This window comes from Merops nubicus, unplaced genomic scaffold (assembly GCF_000691845.1).
Source record: "Merops nubicus isolate BGI_N331 unplaced genomic scaffold, ASM69184v1 scaffold1937, whole genome shotgun sequence".
NCBI lineage: Eukaryota > Metazoa > Chordata > Aves > Coraciiformes > Meropidae > Merops > Merops nubicus.
In genome coordinates, this window is record NW_008619359.1 from 21,673 (window position 1) to 44,311 (window position 22,639).

General features: G+C 38.6%; 1 protein-coding gene across 1 annotated transcript in view; it reads left to right on the plus strand.

Annotated features, from left to right (window-relative positions):
- Positions 1 to 22,639, plus strand: part of CDK14 (cyclin-dependent kinase 14) — a gene marked incomplete at both ends in the record, with an annotated part of 92,751 nt that overhangs the window by 13,914 nt on the left and 56,198 nt on the right. The window contains 2 exons of the mRNA XM_008943736.1: positions 1,592 to 1,654; positions 14,841 to 14,964. Of these exons, the coding sequence (XP_008941984.1) occupies positions 1,592 to 1,654; positions 14,841 to 14,964 (187 nt within the window). The remainder of the gene's footprint in view (positions 1 to 1,591; positions 1,655 to 14,840; positions 14,965 to 22,639) is intronic.

The window sequence follows — 22,639 nt, forward strand, 5'->3', positions numbered from 1 at the left end:
AAGAAACTGGGAATAAGTCTTAAACACAGACTTTATGCAAAATGCACTTCACTGCCAGTAACAATTCACTAGTAAAGGTGTATTTTTTATTTTTTTTTGTAAATGCATTCACTGATGTGCTAACTATAAATTGAAGTATTGATTGTTGTAGCTTGTGTTTTGGAAGAAGCTTTGTTGTGTTGTGTTGTATTTAGTGTGGTTGGCCATTTTGAGCATAGCTTCTTCCCTTGTGGTACTCACACTGTTCCTTTTGGGACTCAAGTGATTTCTTGCAGTCGGGGTACTCGATGCCTTGAAGCCAGGTAAGAATTAGTGGAAAAAAAAAGGTGTGCTAGTGCACAACCTAACCAGCCAGTGCCTCCTACGTCATTGAAATGTTAATTCTACATGCACAATGTGGTTCTGTAGTTTTATGACTTCAGAAGAGAAGATTTTACAGAACATTTGGGACTAGCATGATTTTTGTGTCTTACAAGATGTGAACTTTGCTGTGTATCAGTACAGCTCTGCAAAAGAGCACTAGAGAATTGGCTCCTGGACCCTGCTGCACAGAGAAACCATTCTGTTGTGTCGAAGGCACCTTTTGTCCAAAACTCTCACCTTGAGAACTGCCTATATTCATTTGGCCTGTATGTGAAGCAGGTATTGCCAAGTAGCTTTCCAAGGAATGATGGATGATTTTTACCAGATGTGTTCAGAAACCAGATGTGGAAGCCAGTCAGAGTCTGATTTTTTGGTGGTTAGTGTGTGTTTTTGCTTTGTTTATTCTGAACATAATTCCAGAAGCTGAGTTGTACAAGCAAATCAGAGAAGGAACATGCTACTTCACTTGAAACCATGCTGCTGACTGGTAAGGAAGTGCAGAAATGCAAGAGAAAAATTCAGAGAAAGTACCATTTCCATAGTAAAAGCAATAAATACTTATTAATTAAAAATAATATAAATCTATACATTGCAAGCCTGATTATTCTTTGAAGAGTTTTTATGGAATGTTGGCAGAGAATATAGGCAACTATGAAGGCAAAAAAATTCTGAGTCTTGAGTGAAGCTGTTTTTGAAAGTAATTAATGAATAGCTATACATTTGCACAGTATGTGCTTCTTATTGAGCTGGAACATATCACTCGGTACTCTGGTATGCAGTGTTGTTCAGATTTATTTTCTAAGCCATTAAAACATATTAATCTAGAGTGACCATAAAATTATATTTAAAAGCAATGTTTTAATGTGAACAATAAGAGTAGCATTTGAAATTCTCCCCTTAGGTTCTTTTCCCTCCAAGTTTTACCTTTTTGGTGTTGATGGTGATATTGTCTTTACAAGGTAAAAAATGAAACTAAAATTCAAGCAATTAATTCACCATATAGAGGGTGTTAAGAAAAAAAAAAAAAAAAAAGATGAATACTCCTATCAATCAAGTTGCCAAGATTGTTAAATAAAATGGAGTGTAAAGGTACAAGTACTTTTGTGCACGTGTGGCTGAAAATATCTCCTTATTTTCCATTTTTTCTGTCCACTCCTAAGTAGAAGGATATTTATTGCTGCAGTCATACAGATATTAATACACTTTTTTCCATCTGACTTTCTTTTAGCACACTGATTTATGTCAGTACATGGACAAACACCCTGGAGGGCTTCATCCAGAAAATGTGAAGGTAAGAGTCAAAAAGAGCACATATTCCAGGAAACCACAGACTAGTACCTTTGTGTAAAATGTCATGCCATTTGTTTCTTAGAAATTGATTGTTAGCTAAAGGGAAAATTATTGACTTAGGAACAATATTTTAAAATATTTCTTTCTTTAAAAATATTTAAAAATACAAGTATTTGAACATTCCCACAAAGAAGCTTGTAAGGTCTGTAAAACTGATTCAGAGCAAGAGTATTTGAGTAAATACTGTTACAGTGTTGGTAACCTCTCCCTCCATTCAAATATTTGCTCTTGAGACGAGACAATACTGCCCTAAAGTCCCTGGGTAAACTTGCTTTAGGCTGTCAGTTCTAGATCTTCAGTGAGGTAAGTCACTGTAGGTTCACAGAGTTTGAGGCAATTGTAACTAATTATATTGGCTGAATGTACTGCTTTTTATATAAGCATAAAAAATCTTCCCTAATCTTTTTGCTCACTTATTTTGATGAAGCATTTTCATAGCTCATCTCACTTTTAAACAAAAATTTTCTTTTTAAAGTAGATACTACGAATCATCACACAGGAAGGAGGGCTTGATTAGCAGGATTTAATGGAAAGATAGATTGGTAGAGAATCATAGAATAATAGGGGTTGGAAGGGACCTCGAAAGATCATCTAGTCCAACCCCCCTGCCAGAGCAGGACCACCTAGAGTACATCACACAGGAAGGCGTCCAGGCAGGTTTTGAATGACTCCAGTGAAGGAGACTCCACAACCTCTCTGGGCAGCCTGTTCCAGTGCTCCGTCACCCGCACAGTAAAAAAAGAGAGGCTTGATCCAGTTATTTCTGGGAAATCAGCCAAAGGATTTTAGCATCGAATGGAAGCCAGTCAGATGTACAGAATGTGTTATATGTGTACAGATCACCCAAATGATATTTTTTTATACTTGTCTAGCACTTTGACATCAGTCCCATTGTTGTTCTACTTTGGAAGTGTTTAAATTTTCACTTGTCATACTGAGAGCTTTATTCTAGTACTTAGCTTTTTGAAATTGAGAAGTTCATTCATGGTGGAAAAAAAAAAATCTCTTTCCTGGAAAACTCAGAAGGCCTGTTTGGTTTAAGAAAATAAAAATATTTTTAAAAGAGGAAAGATTTTTTTTGGGGGGGCAATAGCTGATCATTGTTATATGCCAGCTAGTTTTGTAATGTGGGTGGATTAGTTTTTCATATTCTTTCACTGAAAAGTGGCATCTGCAACATACAAATTTAGATGAGAATGTCTACTATCTAAAAAAAAAAAAAAGAAAACAAACAAACAAACAAAAACCCCAAAAAGGTCTTCCTTACTGCATATATTTGGCCCACCTAAAATAATAAAGAGCGTATATATATACATGTATTTAAAAATTAGTTTTGAAAATATGTGCTGCAAAATAACATTCTTGTACGACTGCTACTCAGATGTTTTGGTTGTGTGGACAGGGAAAGGCCCCGAGTGTCCTCCCAGCTAGAGTCACAGTGCCTCTGGGAGTGCGGCACTTCAAAATGGCTGGAGGTGGGTGAGGTGGCACCTGCTTTTTGACAACTAAAATTTCTGAGTTTTCTTCACTGCCCAGTTTCCTAAGAAGAGTTTCTTGTGCTGAATGCGCTTACTAAAACAATGGATTTGTGTTTCTTTTCCCTGTGTGGATGCTTTTATATTTGTCTCTGTGAGGTTTGGGGTAAGCAGAGACTGGCTTTGAAAGTTCTTCATGCTGTTTCAGATTTGTAAGACTACTCCGATTTAATATGCAGTAGTCATTGCAGCTGTAATTGTTCCCCACCGAGAATTGTTCCCCACATAATTCACATAACTACTTTTTCTTGATCGTCTCAGGGCCTGGTGAGCTTGTCTTTGAGGAGGACGAGCATATGCAGATAATTGGGCTTGCTAATGTGTCACTCCTCTCATCCCAACATACCTGCCTTTTTAAAACAGGAGCTCCAGAGGAAACTGCAGCATCTCCCTTTCAAATTTTGCTGCATGTATTCATGTGGCTATCTTGCAATCTAACAACAGTGTTTAGCAACACTTCCAAAACTTATGGACACATTGGAAATATTTCTTTGAGTAGCCAAGTGCAGAGTCCTGATGTACTGCTAGTTCGAGCTTTTTAAGGTCCAGATGGATTGCTAATAAAAAGGAAACTGGAAAAAAAAAAGAGAAAAAAACATTGAGAAGTTGGAGCAGATGAAAGTACCCTACTACAATATAAAAATCCCTTCTATGATTCTATGAACCCATTGCACAATTTTTTTTTTCTGTTAAATAATATTAATGCAAATTGATTATGTGTATTTAGCAGACTCTCTTGCCAGGTGGACAGCTAAGGTTAGCCTTAATTTGTAGCAGTAATTATTAAACCCTAGCATAATGATTTGAGGTCCTACTATTTTAAAACTGAATCAGCCTGCTTGGGATTTTCAGTGCAATACCTGCTCTCAGAGCTGGGAGTGAAAAATACCTGACCAGCCCAACCAACTGATTACTTCAGCTCAGAGGACAGCAATTGCAGAGAGAAGAGAACCCAGTCATATATACTAACACCACCTAGACCTTCACCAGCATGCAAAACTAGAAGCTTGTATTCCTCTCTTGCAGAGGAGAAAAGATGGTTACTACATGATATCTTAATGCCTTGTTGTCCTGGACTTGGTTTGTCAACATATGGAGTTGTGGTTTGGAGACTCTGCCGCCTGCTTTGGTTTTAGCTGCTGGATACAGTTTTCTGTCTGGAGCTACAGCTGATTTTTAAGGCTTGAGCTGAGCCATTTTAATTAGCCTTCTCTCCCTGCCAGGCCCTTCTTGTTAGAGGTCCTTCAGGAATTTCACTTTTAGTCAGACTTTTAGACAGTGTTTGTTCAGAATCACTGGTTATGTGATCCCTAAATCCATTTTAAGAAACTTCCAGTTGACAATTATATTCCAGTAGCAATAAATGAGGGCCAGTTGGCTCTCTGGGGCTAACCTGTGTGATTAAGCCATTGATCCTCTCCCAGTATGACAAAAGGCTCACTACCTTTTAGTTTTATTCTTGAGGAAAGTATTGTCTACTGATAGATATTCCTTTCTGGCTTGTTGCCTGTTATAAATACAGAACCACAGAATTACATATCTTTCTTTTTCCAAAGAATATTGTACAGTAGTTGCTGTAAGACAGTACTTTATAGGAATGCAGAAGCAAAGACATTATTTATTATGTTTTGGTTTCTATGGGGCTTCTTCAGCCTTACTGTATTTCTGAATTTTCTTTGTATTTACAAGCTAAAGACAATGCTTGTTCCCTCAGGCTTACTTTTAGATGAAGAATTGTAAATAGAATTAAATCCAAATTACTTTGATGGACACACATATTGCTGTGCCCTTGGGTGTTGTATTTTACATTGCCTTTCTTTATGGTTTTCAATAGGCTATTTACTGTCACTTTACTATTTTAAATAAAGAGTAAGCAGAATATTTTAAGTATGTGGAAGTATAAAGAAGAATGTCTCAACTGGAAGTAGTAAGAGTCATGGGACAGTATGTTTAAGCAAAAAAAAAAAAAAATTGCTTCTTAAAGTATTAGGTTTAGCATTTTTAGTGGTACATATGTATCCACCCATAATAGTTTCAGAGTTTTGTAATTCATGTGTGGAGGCACAAGTCTTACGGATACCATCAGGGTTTTAAACCCTATAAGGAATTTGTATGTGGGGCTGAGATGTTGTATTTAAAATACTGTCCCTGAGAATGTTAAATCAGGTATCCTGGTGACATGAACCATGGTTAGGTACCTACCACATCTTTATCGGCTAAAAGAGAAATTGGCAGAAGCATTTGTTCCAATCCATAGTTTCTCCAAACTCTGTTAGCTCCAAATACAAAATTATATACATCTTTAACTAACAAGCCTGTGTGTGTACCATTTATTTATAACTATATATTAATATACTGTATACTGTGTAGGATATTATAGTTAGAGATGAGGAGAGAAAAGGTAATTGGTTAGTAAGTCCCTGGCGAGTAGGCACAGCCTCCACTTCTCTGGTTTTGAAGATGTCTTTCTCACTTTTTCCAAGACTGAAGGCAAGAAATAAATCTTAACTATGTGGCCTCATGTATAATTATGCTTCTTTTGGAAGCTACTGCTGCAGCCTTAGCCATTGGAGCTGAGATCTGGCTTTTAGGTGTGTGCCATGAGGTGCTTGCCAAGCTGCAAAATGTGTTGTGGCAAACTGAGGTGTGCAGGACTTGCTCCTGACTCTCCCTGTGCTGTTCTTCCTGGCACAGATGACTGACATCTGTACACCTGGCTTTCTTTTCTACATCTGTTGGTGCCTTTAGAGACAGTTCATACTTATTGGGCTCTTAGTTGAGACATCTGGATTTCTTCCTACAGGAGGGGCTCTAATGGGTCACAGCACCTAGCTGACAGTCCCAGTGATTTTTTTTTTTTATTTTTATGATGATTGTCATTCTGATTTGTGTTCCCTTCCGTCTGGTACAGGGCCTTCTCCACCAGCCTTTTGACTTCTCGGTTCTCCTAAGCCTTTGTTTGCAGCTGTCCATAAAGCATTCTTGTTTTGTAAATTAGTAATTTATTTTCTAAATATCTTTTTCAGAGTCAGAGAAAATAGTTGACTATCAAGGTCACGTGCAAGTTATGTGGCAAAGTGGGAATTGGAATTTGAGTACTAACTTTCCTAGGACAGTCCAATTTTCTCTGTAAAAAGTATGCTTAAACTTCAGAAAAAAATGGTAGCTAGTTTCAGTCTTAAATTCAAGAAATGCAATATTTTTCTGTGCTAAATGCTCAAGAAGAGATCAGTCAACTTCACAGTACTCAAAGTTAAAAAAAAAAAAAAAAACCAAAAATCTTAAATCAGATATGAAAGAAATATTTACTAAAGCAACATCTTAATAGGAAGTTTTTAAATCTAAACAGGATGAAATGTATGTTGAGTTGGAAATGTTGAAATACAGTGAGTGTTATTTGATGTTATCAGAAATCTCTGACATTATCATCACTTGCAGCATTCATTTATTCTGCTCCATACTGCAGTACTGTGAACATTGTCCTTAACTAATGGTTGCAGATTTATAAGTTAAATTTGTTAACGTGAAAATTAATAATCTGAGTCTAAGACATAGGATAGTTGTCATCCGATTTCTTTTGTTGACACAAGTATTTATCTTTGAACTGATTATAGCTTTAGAATAATTTGAAGCACAAAGGGTAGGGAAACATTTGGAACATGGAAAGATTAGGCAACTCCTGTATCCCATCCACATAAAGCTTACTGCACATGAAGTGCAGCTGCACTTCAGCTTTGGTAGTAGCAGAGCACTGCATACTGGCTCGTGCTAAGCAGTATCTGCATTCATTAGTAAGTAAGATAGTATTAGTGAGATATTAACCCACATGCCTATTACTAAAGCACAGTATCTGAAAAGTATAACAAAATGTGTTGGGTTTTAGGTAACAGTTGTGTAATCAGTGTAAATCTTCCCCGTGTGCTTCTGTTTTCTTTCTGTTACATGATTGTGTAAACATCTGTGGTATGGACTAGAGGTTTGTGCTCCCCTTTTTTGAGGGAGACATGCATTGAATCACATGGCCGGTCCCTCATCCACATGTGGTACATGTGTGGCTGTGTGATGTAGTGGGAGCTGTGGCAGGTGAGCACCTGTATATAACTAGAGGTGTCTGTCCAAAAGGTTGACCGCTGTAGACTCAGGCACGTGGGATCTGGGCAATTAAACCATGATAATACATCCAGATACACACTCGATGGCTCATTTCACCTGTAATATTGCCTTGCTGGAGTTTGGAGAAAACACTCCTTTACTCTAAAAAAGTACTTACCATGGTGGTCCTTTTAATTTTATCATTTGTTACTGGAAGCAAATCTAGCTAATGTCATGCTTTTGAAATATGTCTTATACTCACTGAAATTAGTGATGCTGCTGATGTAGAGTTGAATTAAAAATGTATTTCAACAGATATTCTAAGTAGGAAGTGCTGCTGTTTAATGTGGAGGAGAAGTTGCCATTTTTCATTCCTCATTCAGTGAACAAGCAGGTGTGCAGCAGACAAAATAATGCTATGCCAAATTAAGGTTGTATTTTATACATGGCATTGAGAATTGATGATCTAAATTAGACTTTTTAGTTATCAGACATTAAATATGGCATCAGCATTTCATTCTGTCAGTCTTGTCACTTACAGTAATGATTTGATAACATGCACAACTGTGAACAGTAAATGCAGAATCTATCACTGTGTTAAAATTCAGCCTAGAAGAACGTCACTTTCACATCTAATGTGCATGTGTAATTTATTGTCTGTATAACCTTCATGGTTCACATATCGCAAAAAAAAGGGAAATATTGTAGGGATGAAAAAACCTCCTTTTCTGTTGTCTTCAAAACTGGTGAGGCACCAGTTGCCACCCTGATCTAGTTCAACATGGAAGTGAATTGGTGAAAGGTAGAAAAAGAGATTTAATTAATATTTATTTTTACTTTTGCCATTCAGGAGAAAAAATCTGAGAGACTTCCACTTCAGAATTTTAGCAGATGACTATAACCATTCATAAGGGAGTGTCTTTATATTAGATTAATTAAGCAAACCTTACTCATTGCAAATGGCTACAGTAGTACCCAGAGGGAACAAAAAATGATTAAAGAACATCAAAAAGAATAGCAGTTAGCAAATGAACACTTTCCTTTGCAGTTCTTCTGCAAATAAGTGGGAAGATGTGTATCTTTTTAAAGTAATGGTGTGATGTGCATTCCCAGTGACTGTACTGTATACATTTATGTGTGACATTATCTTTGATAAGAGCCCCATGTCAGGAATGCAAGAGCAAGTTAGAAGCCTTTATATATGCGGTTTGGAGGGAATCATTCTAAAATTCTTTTGGAGACAATTCTGTTGGCTCTGGGGTGGTCAGATAGGGGAACATTTTACTGAGATAAAGTTTGTTATCATCATGAAAATCACATTGATTCAAATGGCTAACGATTTTTAATTCAGATGGGATCCTTTATTCCTAGGGATGCAAATTCATCTAAAGTCAACACTTTGTTCCTGCAATTTCTTCTTCTGACAATTTAAGCACAATAGTCTACAAAGCTTTGACCTATAAAGTTCATTATTTCCCCAGGACATTGTTATAAGTGAAAAGTTGGATTTTATCTCATGGATATTATCCTGGCTGGGAGGAGGGAAAAGAATAGCAAACCAACAGCGATAAAAAAGATTGTGCTTGACGAGCTTTTGACATGCTAGCAGAAGTCACACAGAGATGTTTCTCATTCCTTGTGTGATAATACATATGATGAGCTAGTTTTTTCTTATGTTAACGGTTTAAAACAAGTAAGTCTAAAATTCCTGAATGTAACTGAACATTGTGTTCAGTTGCATTTATTTTCGAGGCTTTGAGATAGCACTGTGGGGTTTTATTACCTCCTTTTTCCTTTGTAAATAGCCAGTAACTCACAGAAGCTTGTAATATCCTCTTGATGATAGGGAGAAGTAAACTGGTTGCAAGCAGGAGGTGAAGTGTCCTGGATTTGGCTTCTTTTATTGGAATTTTTACTTTTGATGGCCTGTTAAGACTGAGTGTGATATCCAAGTATGATATGCTGAAAACACACAAGGGAACTCAAGTGATAACATGATGCTTTCAACACTTTCCCACAGAATTCTCATGAAAAAGCTGACTGCTCATGGCTTAGACAGGTGTATGCTTTGCTGGGTGAAACACTGGCTGGGTGGCTGTGCCCAGAGTGGTGGTGAATGGAGTTAAATACAGCTGGTAGACAGTCACAAGTGGTGTTCTTCATGCCTCAGTACTGGAGCCACTTCTGTCTATCATCTTTATCAATGGTCTTGATGAGGAGCTAGAGTGCACTTAGTAAGTTTGTACATGACACCAAATATGGTGGAAGTGTTGATCTGCTTAAAGTTAAGGAGGCTCTTCAGATGGACTTGGATAGGCTGAATCGATGGGCCGAGGCCAATGGTGAGCTTCAGCAAGGCCAAGTGCCAAGTCCTGCCCTTCGGCCACAACAACCCCATAGGTTTGAGGAAGGATGGGTGGACAGCTGCCTGGCAGAAAGGAACCTGGAGGTACTGATCAACAGCTGGCCAAATATGAGCCAGCAGTGTGCCTAGGTGGCCAAGCAGGCCAATGGCATCCTGGCTTCTATCAGAAATAGTGGCCAGCAGGACTAGGGAAGTGATTGTCCCCCTGTACTCAGCACTGGTGAGGCCACACCTCAAGTACTGTGCTCAGTTTCGGGCACCTCAATACAAGAATGATATTGAGGTGCTGGCACATGTCCAAAGAAGGGCAATGAAGCTGGTGAAGGGCCTAGAGCACAGGTCTTTTGAGGAGCAGCTGAGGGAAGTGGAGTTGTTCAGCCTGCAGAAAAGGAGGCTCAGAGGTGACCTTACCGCTTTCTACAACTACCTGAAAGGAGGTTGTAGAGAGGTGGGTGTTGGTCTCTTCTCCAAGGTAACAAATGATTGGACAAGAGGAAATGGCCTCAAGTTGTGCTGTGTGAGGTTTAGGTTGGATATTAAGAAAAACTTTTTCACTGAAAGGATTACCAAGCCCTGGAACAGGCTGGCCAGGGAAGTGGTTGAATCACCATCCCTGGAGGTGTTTAAAAGTCATGTAGATATGGTGCTCAGGGACATGGTTTAGCAGTGGACTTGGTAGTTAGGTTAATGGTCAGAGTTGATGATCTTTAGAGTCTTTTTCAGCCTAAATGATTCTATGATTCTATACCCAGCTCCTGTGCTTTGATACGTACACCAAGCATTTGTGTTATCAGTGATGAGTGATAATAAAGCTTGTGCAATATTGTCAGTTACTTTTCAAAGGCAGCTGTGCTTATGCAGCAGTATGAACTTGCTAAAGGGCCAGCACATTAATCCAGTCTTGCTTTCAGCTTTCTTCTTACATGATGTGAGCTCCTGGTTCAGGTTAGCTCAGCTCTGTTTGCAGTCTCTTGCTGGAGAGAGAGCAGAGTCCAGAGTTTTGTGCATCTTCTATAGACTAAAAGGTTCCATACAGCTTTCTACTGCTGTGTCTAGGGCCAAGTCCTTTAGTCCTGCAATACAATATGTGGTAAGTGAGCTCAAATGCAGGAAATCATTCAGAAATCCCTTTGTGCCTTCAGGAAGAGACGGTTCCTGACTTTTAAAAAGCCCCTCACAGGCTTCATTAGTCTGTTTTCTTGAGCGGCATTGTTGTCATTGGGGTCCTTGATGCCTCAGCAGACACTATGTGGAAATGGTACATTTTCTGGAGAATCTCTCTCGGCCAGGTTGTGAATTTCTTTCTGCTTTTCACTTACCCGAGTATCCTTTGCCAGAAACTCTCTATCATCTCTAGGAATGCAGTCATCAGAGTACTTCTACACAGATGATGTGATGCATGAGCATCCCCCTTGATCACTAAAATCATGAGAGCTTTCTAAACCTGTCAGAAAGTGTTAATTCCCATCAGTCCCATCTGTTAGATATGTTTTGGGTGGCCTGTGTCAGTGGTGAGCTTATAAGCTCATTTGAATGAGAAGAGCTCAAGCTCTTATGTGACGTTGAGGCCAACAAGACAGTAAAGCATTCTGCTGCGCATGAGCCATCTTGCAGCTGCTAACATGTATGCATGTAATGGTCTATATTGTACACTCAGGATCATGGAAAAACGATGAAAGGAGAGTTGTTATCCAGGCAGCTGGCAAGTCTCTCAGAAAATGTGATTTATTTAAACAGGCATTTGGTGAAATGTTGCGTGTAGCTCAAGTGGCTATGCAGGCCTTATGCGTCAAACTGAGTGCTCACCTCTTTGTGGAGTTAAGGGCTTTCTGCTTTAAGTTTTAAGAACCACTACTATTTCTTTAATATCACAGTCCATAACCCCCAAATTAGCTTTGACCTGAATGCATTTTTCTCACTGACAATGAAAATTTTTCATTAAAATATGTTGTAACTATAAGGGGAAAAAATGATATTTTTTCCAAGGCTGTTAATAAATAAGCAAGGCCTGAAGCACAAATATTAGTTTTTTGGTTTTTTGGTTTTTTTTTCCTGAATGTAAAGTGTTGAGCCTCCTAGTGTTAAGCCTTGCTGAAAAAATGACTTCTAGAGACAAATCCCATTCCAGTTTTCTGTGTTTTCAACACTCATCACAATGACCTTTGTCATTTTGTGAGTTTGTCACCAAAACCTCTGTTCTTACTAAAAAGTTACGAACTCTACGTGAATGATGTCCTAGTTTGTTTATTATGGGTTATTTGACACTTAAACAGCCTTGTGTACGATCATGCAAATACTAAAATTTCTAACATAAAAGCTGAAAAAGCATCAATCTATATAGTTTCTACCTTCACAAGCAATCAGTTGAAATGTGTATAGAATTTCCCCTTAACTCCTTTTTAGAGCTCTTCTCTGTCATCCTGGGCCTTGAGGAAATGGCAGTTCAGTTGCTTGTTGGAAATTCCCTGCAGAAGCCCCAGGCTGAGGTTTTGTAATGATCAGAATTGGACAAGATTGGAGGAAGGAGCATGTAATATCGTCGAGCATGACCATGGCAGGTGGTGTGCCAATTTCAGATCAGGGTACATAGGCAAGAGGTGACAATACCTCATCTAGCTTTCATTTCTGCCCTTGTGAAGGCAATGCAGATAGTCTTGAAGGGAAGGAGGTTTCTTGGAGGGCCTTCCTCAAAGACAGGGGAGGGAACTTGACTGTGAGAAGGCAAAAGTGTTTCCTGAGGAGTCAGAAATTATTCTTTCCAACTTGTCTTTTCTTTTTGTGGAGTGAGGAAGCATTGAGAATGGAGAGCCTCTTTTACTGTTCTCTCTTCACAGACAATCTCAAGGGGCCTGTGGTTTGCAGAATGTTCTGCTGCTGGGTGTTAAGCTTGTGTTTTCACTTAAATCTTTTCACATATAATATTATCAAATAAAACCAAGGTGAAGAGAAACAGAGAAAGTAACTGAACAATGGTTGAGTTTACCCTGTAAAGAATTCAGGGAGATTTTTTTCCCCTTTCTCTTTCATTATCTTCTTATGAGGAGGAAGCAGTTGATACAGTGTATGTGAGTGAATTAATTGACTTTTGTGGACGTACTTGATGAGTACAGCATATATACAAATTTGGAATAAAGTTACATTCCAAAGTTGTCTTCAGGAGAAGATGTTTATTCTGTTTAGTTGTGAAAGTGTTTTTTTTCTTAGCATGTTGTGTCAAATCACTTGAGCCTTTGCATTAAAGGCAACTGAAAGTCCACATTAGTATATGTTGAGTTATAAGTTTATAACTTTAAAGTAAAATAACATAATAATTATATCATGTGTATGATGTTTTAATGTTAAAGTAAAATAACATGATAATTAAAATTTCTTTCCATACCTAAAAGTCATGTTTGGAGTTAAATACCGTTGATTGAGCCCAGCAAACAGGATATTTTCCCTCTTTTTCTGTATTATTTTGAAGTCATTTAATCTGATTAATATGTATCTTAAGGCTGTAATGAAAGCTGTTTCTGCTTCCTGCCTTTATTAAAATAGATTTTATGTACCACGAGTTCCATTTTACCCACAGTTCAAAAAGGAATGAGCATGTCACTTTTGACTTTCCTACTATTCTTTCTTTTGTTTCTGTATTTTGCTCTTAGGTTTCCTCGGCACATTGTTAGACCCAACCCGGCAAGAAGGTGATTGATATGGCTCTTTGTGCCCTGGCTAAATAGCTAAACATACAGTGTATTGTGCCTGCACTCAGGGAAAAAATGAAATGCAATTAAATTCATTTCAACTTCAGTAACATGACATTTCTGTTTCTTTCATGTCAGCCTTTATTCTCTTCTATAATCAGATTTTGTAACCCTTTTTATAATGTCTTTTCACTTCACCAGTCACTAAATAGGATGCTTGTGTTGCGAGTTAATTAGAAATTCTCATGTGCCAGAGTTGACTTTTCCCAAATTTTTGGTGTGGTTTCCACTTCTTCTGAGAGAGCACGTTACACCAGCTGCTGAGCTATGGGGCACAAGGTCCATATCCACTCTTGAATCCCCCATGTTTAGCTCTGCAAAGGCTTGTTGTGTTCCACAATGGAAACTGTAGTATTTCTTAAAATATTGCAGGCAGTAGGAAGGGTCTGTATATTAGGGGAGATTTTTCAGAACTGCAGAGAAAACTCCTGGGAAACAATCATTCATCCTTGGTATTGACAAAATCCATGACGGTGACACTTAAAGCCTTTCACAGCAGGTGCCAGTAAGAATGCAGGAGAATAACAGGAGAGGAGATAAAAATGGGAGGACAAAAGATCTCCATTGTCCATCTCTTTGTTCATAATTGTAGGTTACAGAAATACACAATAGCAATGCTTAGCTTTAGGGAAAGCATTTGTAGAGTCCAATGAAGGGTTAGAAAAAACATGGGAGACGAGTTTGATTCCTATGTAAATTTACCTTAAAGATCACTATAAGTAAGTTTCAAAAGTCACTTCTAGGTTCAGTGAGAATAATTATGTGCTAATGAAATAATAAGCATAATAATAATTAAATAAGGATTATAATGAAATATGAAAATAAAATACTAATGAAATAATAAGCAACTCCCATTAAAAAAAAAAGCTTTGAAGGAGAAAACCTATCATACTTGCAGATTTCCTTGGGTACACAGGCATTATTGCTAAACTATTAATTTCTTCTTTGTTTTAGCTCCATTGTCCCATCCCCCAGCCTTATCTCCCTGTCCTTATCTACTCTGTGCTGTTGTTTCCTATAATTAGTGAAGATACACATCTGTCTTCAGGCTACCACCTAATCTCTAAGGCCATATGGGTAAATGGAATATAATTATATTTTGGTAGAAACTGAGCCTTCTGCATGTGATTATATTGCTCTTGTTCTTTCTAAAGCAGACAGATTGAATCTATGACATCGTAGGGCTTGAAGGCTGGGGTTAGTCCTTGTAAAGTACATATTTTTAGATGGAAATTTTCTTGTATTAAATCTGGGTGGGAATTAAAACAGTATGGGAGGAATTCTGACACAATGTTACCACAATATGCAAGCACCCTGCATATTGTGAAGAAATCACCTGTGGTTATATGCAAAATATTAACAGAGGTCATTTTTTGTCCCCCTCTTTTTCAGTTATTTTTATTTCAGTTGCTGCGAGGACTGTCTTACATCCACCAGCGTTACATTTTGCACAGGGACCTGAAACCACAGAATCTTCTGATCAGTGACACGGGGGAGTTAAAGCTGGCAGACTTTGGTAGGCAAGCAGTTAATTATGAGTCTCTTATAATGTTGTAGGAATGTCAGACAGATGGTACCATTGATTTCTTTTCCCCCCACCCTATTCCTTAGACACACCTTCTTCATTGTAGATAATTGCACATTTTTCTCCTGAGCGAAGAAATTGATTATGGTCAACAAAATGCTTGATTAAAAGGGAGCAAGTGAAAAACAAATATATACTCCAGTTCTCACAGGGAAGATAATACTGGAAGTATTTCAGTTTTATTTGCTATGAGACCTCTGAATTAAAATTCAAAACCTTTAAAAAGAAAAATAAAAAAAATAGACGCCTGAGGAAATACAAACTGTATGAAGAGCACCGTCACTTTATTGAAGCAGCTCAAGGGTTGTGGAGATCTGAATTAAGTTTCATTAAACAGTCATTGAAAGAAGCTAAAGGGCACAAGAATAAATGTTCCTACTAGAGAGTAGAGGATGCTAGGATTACCTGGACTGCTTTCAGTGTCCACTAGTCCCTTATGGAGAAGTCTTATGTTGAGTGTAAAGTCAGGGGAAAGTGTCCACTGAAATGTTGCCTTTTGGGCTTTTTTAATTTTGATTTTTTAAAAGCAACTTTCTAGTGGTTACACCGGTGCAAATACTCTTTCCTCTGAAAACCATTGTGAATGTGGTAGTGGAAAATTATAATTTTTTTTTTTTCCGACGGTTTTTACAAAATGTAGGAATTTCTTTCCTGTAGGTCAGCTTCTCGGCTACTGATTCTAGCAGAACTTCTGAAGTAAGCTGAAAATGTGACTATTGGCTTTTTTTAAAAGTCTTATTTTTATGACTGCTGTCCACATTGGGCTTCACGTTTCATGCAGCAGCAGTAATGAGAAAGCCTTATGTGCTAATTGGCAGTTTCACTTTTAATGTAGTCATGGTTTTTTGTCTTTTAATTAGCATTACTGCAGTTAACAGCTCAGTGTGTACTTGCTGTGCTGGAGAAGGGAACAGGACTTCAGGTGGACACAGTCCACAAGAACTTGATTGGCCTTTGGATTGTAAGGCAATTAGAGAAATAGTATTAGAAACAATTTTTATCTGCTTTTGCATACCATTTTCTGTTCCTGTTTTTCAAAACTTGGAAGATGCCAGAACTAGTTTAAAGATATACTTTAAAAAAAGCATTCCTGATGCATTTTACTATGAGATTTCATCTCTTAAGTACATGAAGCAAGTGAATCATTGTTTTTGTAGTGAGATATGAGTTGAAGATGCTGTGCTGTTTGAGATTACTAGTTTTGTTGTATCATGTATATGTATAAGAGACTACGAATTTCTCTGACTTCCAAGTACCTCCATATTATACATCCTTCAAGAGACTGTGATGATGATGATGCTCTAGCTTCAGTGGATGCTGAAAACTCTGTAGATGATCTTACAAACTCTTTTGTATGTAAAATGTTTCAGATGGTGTGGGTTTTTTTTATGTTGCTGAACCTCTATGGCTGGGGAGAGGGAAGCTGCAAACTTTTCAGCTGTGTTTTTAAGTAAACAAGAAAACCCCCACCTTTCACCAGCACTGTTAAATGCCTTGCTGGAGCTGTGAACCAGTCAATGAAATGTTCAACTCAGACGTAGTTTGGCCTCTCTTTGTTTCTATTGCTTGATATTCCCATAGAGCAGAGGAAAGGGTGAGATGTTTGGTTTTGCCCTGCTATAGTATGTGGTGTAACTGTCACTTCTGATAAAATTATTGCCTTATTGCAGCATAAGGCTAAATATCCCAGGGAAGACATCAAAGATAGGATTTTGCCAGCATTGTGTTGGCAGGGGTTTAAGGTTGACCACTGTACATTATTTTGAGAGAGAGCCTAGAGAACTCTTAGTACAACCAAAAAGAAATATCCAGTAGTAGACATGTGAATGTGTAGCATTGTGGAGAGGACTTTTTTTCTCTCGTAGGTTTATCCTCACCTAACAGAAACATCTGTATGATCTACTCTGAAATACACTGGGAGAATATTATGTATCTCCATTTTTTTTTTTTTTTTAAAGCTAGATTTTCTTTCATAGCTCATAACCTTGTAAAATTGAAACCCAGATGGGTTAAATTTCTCTTCTGGGAACCAAGATGAAAAATCAGAAGGGATGCAGTTAAAGTCTGAAGGGTCGTGACCTCTTGCCCTAGAAGCATGAAAAATGAGAGCACACCCATGTGCTCTCTGTGGGCACCCCTGTGCATAATTACTAAAAAGCTCTATTATTATAGCCCATCTTCCATCTTCCCAGTATAAAAGACACTTCTTAAACAAGATGTAAAATGCAGTCTTGTTTCTCTTGATGTTTTTCTCCCAGAAATGACTAATTTATGATAATGCGCTTTGAAAGGAAGTTGGTTTAGACTGTGTATATGATTAATTACATGAGGAGCTGGATGGATATGACAGAGATGGGTGTTTTGCTTTCAAATGCACTCAAGGCGAGAGAGAACCTATCAAGAAATCAGTTTCTGTCAGAGTTAGGATTGATTTTGTTAGTACAGTAAATATAAAATCCTAGAGCAAAGGCCTTTTTGTCTCTAAGGACAAGACCTTCAGATTATGGTTTCATAAGTTTACAAAAAATCAACATCACAGTCAAAGTTTTTCATTTGGCTTTTGGTTTATTTAATCTCCTCAATGTAGGATATCAAATACTTAAAAAGAGGCTGTAGTGGATCATAGTTCTTGGATAAACAAGGTAAAAGAAAAGCTATTCATGCCTGCCAGTGCATTGCACGGCGGCTGAAGTGAAAAACTGTGGGCATGTGTTTTTCTATAGCGAGGCTCCCAGACATAGATACTCCACTGTGTGGGAGTGTCTTTGTTCAGATCAACGGTGGTTTGCCTTTCTGTTCATTGTGCTGGAGCTGCTAGGAAATGAACATTTGTAAAAAGTCTCAGCAGTCAAATGAAAAGGGGGAGCAGAACACAGAGGCTTTATCAAATTAAAAATGGATGAGCTATAAAAAATGGCTTACTTGAGGAGATGTAAGAGGGGAGACTACATATTGAATAATTGTTGCTATGAAAAATAGTCCTTGAACTCCATTCCTGCATTCTTTTTTCAGTCTAATTAAAATTCCAAAGGAAATTAAAGTATATTAGGAATTCTCTTTATGAAGTGAAGTGCAAGAATTATTCTTGATCCTGTGGTGTGAATTTGGCTGTCTATGGGTTTGTTTATTTTCCCTGCACATATGTCTGTCTTGAGTAGAAATAAAGTATTATAAACCTTTTATGGGTAACAGCATAAGCGGTTATGAACTTAAATGAATAAAGCCTTGTGCTTGGTGCTATTTACCCCACATACTGGTCTGCTTTTGGGCAGCCTTAGCCTTTGGTTTCTTCACTTTAACTTTTCTCTGCACTGTATACAGATGCATTTGTTTGGCCTTTGAATGTGTATTTACTTTAAAAAAAATAAAATTAAACCTCTGTTTAGCCAAGTCATTAAGCAGTTTTGAAAGCAAGGTATGTTTCTAGAATAACTGCATTTATATTAAGCATAAACGGTGTTAAATTGCTGTATAGCAGTGGATTAGGAGCATGAATTCAAAGATTGAACAAGGAATACCTGTTTTTCAATAGTTAGTTACAGTCAGGTGAGCAGTATCTAAGTAAAATAGCTATCTAAGCAAATATGTGATTTGTATTCATGTTGGACATACTATAACCAGTATCGTATGTCATTTTGGTGACCCTTTGTTTTCAAAATGTAGGCTGTCCTGGTTTCAGTTAGAAGGGAACTAATTCTCTTCGATGATTGTACTTTTCAGTTAAGTTTCTCCTTAGTAACTGCACTTTCTGAGGTTAGTGGCACATTTTCACAGGCAGTGCCTGCTTCTAGCAGTGGTAACACTCCATGTTTATAGTTACTAGCAGGGCTCAGTGTGTGCAAAAAGGCTGTTCGTTATACTCACTCCCATGCAGACTGAAGTCTCTGCTAGCTCTTGGGTACCACCTTGGGGGTGCAGAAAGTAAAAGGCTGCACCTGTGGGGAGGAGTGGCCAGGGCTGGTGACCCTAAACTGACCAATGAGATAGTCCATACCAATCCATCATATTCAGTGTAAAGCTGAGGGATAACGAGGATCAAGATCTCTTCTTCAGTGTCTGGCATCTGAGGGGGACTTTGTCCATTCTGCCTTAATCCAGTCCATGTGTTCCTAAATCCATCTCCTGAATCCGTTTCCCATCTGCCACTGAGTCCAGTCTGGGTCTTCCCCAGTGCCTGCCCACAGCATCAGTGGTGACAGTGATGTAGTTGCCTTCAGGGAGATTGTGTTTGATACTAGGTTTGTATGTATTTTTTATGTTTCATTTTATCACTACTACTTTCATTAAAGCTGGTTTAGTTTTCCTATCCATAAGTCTTGCTCCCTTATTCCCTTTTTCTCCTCCTTGGGAAGGGAGACAGTTTAACAGAGAATGTTTGTCACTCATCTTGTGGCCAGCCCAGCCCTAACCCTTGACATAGGCCCATTGCTAAGTGTGCAGATGATTTAGTCACAGCAGACTCTCAGAAGGCTGAGGTGCTCCATTACTTTCTCACCTTCATCTTCTTGAATAAGAACTTACAGGCTTTTGTTCTCAGGAAGGTGGTTCAGGGAGAGAAGGGGTGAGTGGAAGAGAATTGAGTTGGGGATCTTCTGAGAGATCTAGATCCATGCAAGTTCATGGGTGCAGGAAGGAGGCCTCCTGAAAGTACTGAGCAAGCTGAGTGATGCCATTGCCCAGCTGCTATCTGTCATATTTAAATGACTCTGCATTGGGGGAGGTTCCCAATAACTGGAGAAAGCTTAATGCTGGAGCCATTTTCAAGGGTGGCAAGAAGGAAGGTCTGGGGTACTACAGGATGGTCAGCCATTATCACTGGGAAAATATGTCTGTTTGGAAGTAATTTCTGTACATGTGAAGAAATTTTGGCAGTTTTAATCAAGATAAATAATGTTTGATATGTGAGATTGCCGCCTTTAATGAAATTATTAGCTCTGTATCCTCCCATTACCTAAGAGAGGAATACCAGGAAGGTGGTGGTGCATAGCAGATAGGTGCTTTTTGCTGAGATGCACAGTGGGAGAATGAGGAACGGTCTTAAATTGGAATAGAATTGGGTATAAGGGTGGAAATGTTCATTGTGAGAGTACTTCAGCATTGGAGCAGCCCAGAGGGGTGGTGAAATCTCTATTTGCTTCAGTGGCTGGACAAAGCCTTGAGCAATCTGGCAGGTTCGACTAGGTGCATTCTCCTTCTTGTGTGGTTCTGTGACTCAGTATGTACTATGCTTTTTTTCTTTTGCTTTGGTTTTTAGTGATTGGGTATTGGCATTTAGCTATTATGTATGCTGATACAAATGAAAAGTGGCTGCTCGGTTATGTTTGCATCCAGATTATCATACTTAATAAACTCCAGCACAGAGTCCCAGAATAGCTGGTAACAATCAGGTAGGAATTGGGTCCCACCTCTCTTATGGTAATTTCCAGAAAGGATTTACTCTTTGTGCCTTGTTTCTTATTCTCTATACTAAAACATCCACTAATAGCCTACCATTTTGACTCTTCCAAGAGACAATGTGGACCTTGTGCTTTCTGGGTTGAAAAATACAGTTATACTTGTTATTAGAAATTTTCAACTAAAACATTTACATAGCTTTTGAGGGTCAGCGCATTGACTTCACCTTTCAGTGCACTGAGAAAATCTTCAGGGTATGTGTGTAGAGAACAAAACATTTACGCTTGACTAGTGTCTGAGACAGTGGTAGTACTTCTGAGGCTGTAAGACAAACTGGCCAAATTACTAGAGGGGCCTTTCTCCTGCTTTATCTATGAGCTGATGAAACGACTTCTGGGGGTTGTATTTCAGGGGATTGCTTGTTTGTGAAACTTCCCTGCAGCTGCTTTTGCCATTTGTCTTTTCTGCTAGGCGTGCAATAGAAGCGAACTGCACTGCATGAATGAGAAGTCTGAAGACCTGTTTGGTCTCTGTTTTTGATTATGCAGTTATTGTAAGTGCAAGGGCCTGCTGTACGTCACATTTTTTAATTGGGGTGCCATTCTTTCTAGTTTGCACACTGACTTTTTTTCTATGCCATGGGTCTGAGACACAACATATGAATATGCAGGCACCTGAGATGAAGAAGTGCAAAATACAGTTTCGAAGTATGAAACAGCAGGTCTAGGTCTATGGTTTGCTTGTCTATAATTTGTGAGGATAAGAAAACTTGCTGAATGATTTTTTTTATTTTTTTTAAAGACTTGAATAGAAATTTCCCCTTCCCCCCATTCCCTGCCCCAATTTTTGCTAGTTTGGGTCCTTTAAAAAAAAAAATCTTCAAACTGTGGTAACACCACAATCAATTCTAGTGTTACAAGGTGAGTGAGGAATAGCATCAGGAACGTGGTGCTTCAATGCTTTAGTGCTTTTTCCTGCAGTCAGAGAGTTGCTCTTTCTTGTCTGCGGGAGTGGGCTTTTGAGAGACAAACAGCACAAGAATCTTCATGGAAAAGTCTTTGCTTTACTCTCCCAGCTAACACTGACCCTGAAGCTTTTCCTGTCAGCTTTTTGTTGTCTTTGGGGATCCCCTTGGATGAGTAAGGAGCTGCAGGAGGCCTGCATTATAGTGATAGTCTTGCCTTAAGGTTTCAGAGTTTTGTTAATAGTCTGTGATGTGGTAAAAGAAAGAATTGAGTGTGATTGAACCATCCATCCTTCTAGATAGATAAGATGATTAATAATAGATAGCAGGAGCAAAGAGGCTTGAGGTTTGTAATAAAAAGAATTATACTCAATGGAATTGTAGTTTAAAACTGCAGCTGAGTACTAGAGAGGATGGTTTCCATGAATTTCCATATAGATTTTTCTGTGGGGAGCATGTCAGGGATATGTCATAAGGGACAAGACTCTTGCTGTGTATTTTATTGTTAAAATGATTAGTTATGTTGACAGCTTGGAAAAAAAAAAAAAAAAAAAAAGAGTTCTTTTTTCACAGTAAGACTCCTGTAAGGAATTTCTTTATAATGCACCACGTAAGAGCCATATGAAAACTTGGATAGCATAAAAGATTGCTTGCTTGGGTAACTCCTGTGTTTATCTGTGTAAGTGCTCCACAGAGTATCAATTCTTGAAGATGCCGATAGGTTGTGACAGTGCCTGGAGAGCTGGTACTTTATATTTTCAGCGATGCTTGATGAAATTGTTTGCAAAACTCCTTTGAGAGCATGTCTAGTTATGTAGGCTGGCTCCCTCTGATCTTCCTGTCTTCGAGTGATCCTGAGGAGCAGCGGGCTGTGGTGCTGCAGCTGCCTGGCGTTCAGGAGGAGCTGCAGGAGGGGCCTGGGTCTCCTCTCAGGCAGGTGACCTGCAGCAGGCTCCTGCCACCTCAGCAGCAGGTCTTGTCAGGGCTGTAGAAATAATGGAAGCTGTCTGGGTTTTTGTTATCAGAGGCTGCTACAGATGAAAGGAACCAGCTTATCCCAAATGTAGGTCCTCAGACCCCTTTAGCACCCTCTCTGTATTGAACAGAGAACGGAAAAGGCATTTCTTTCCCATATGCCTGTGGGAGGTTGATGTTACCCTGGGTGCAGCCTATTCCCATCTGATAACAGCCTTTGAAATATGAAGAATTGTTCTTATACCTTCCAGGAAAGGCAGTAATGGGTTTCTT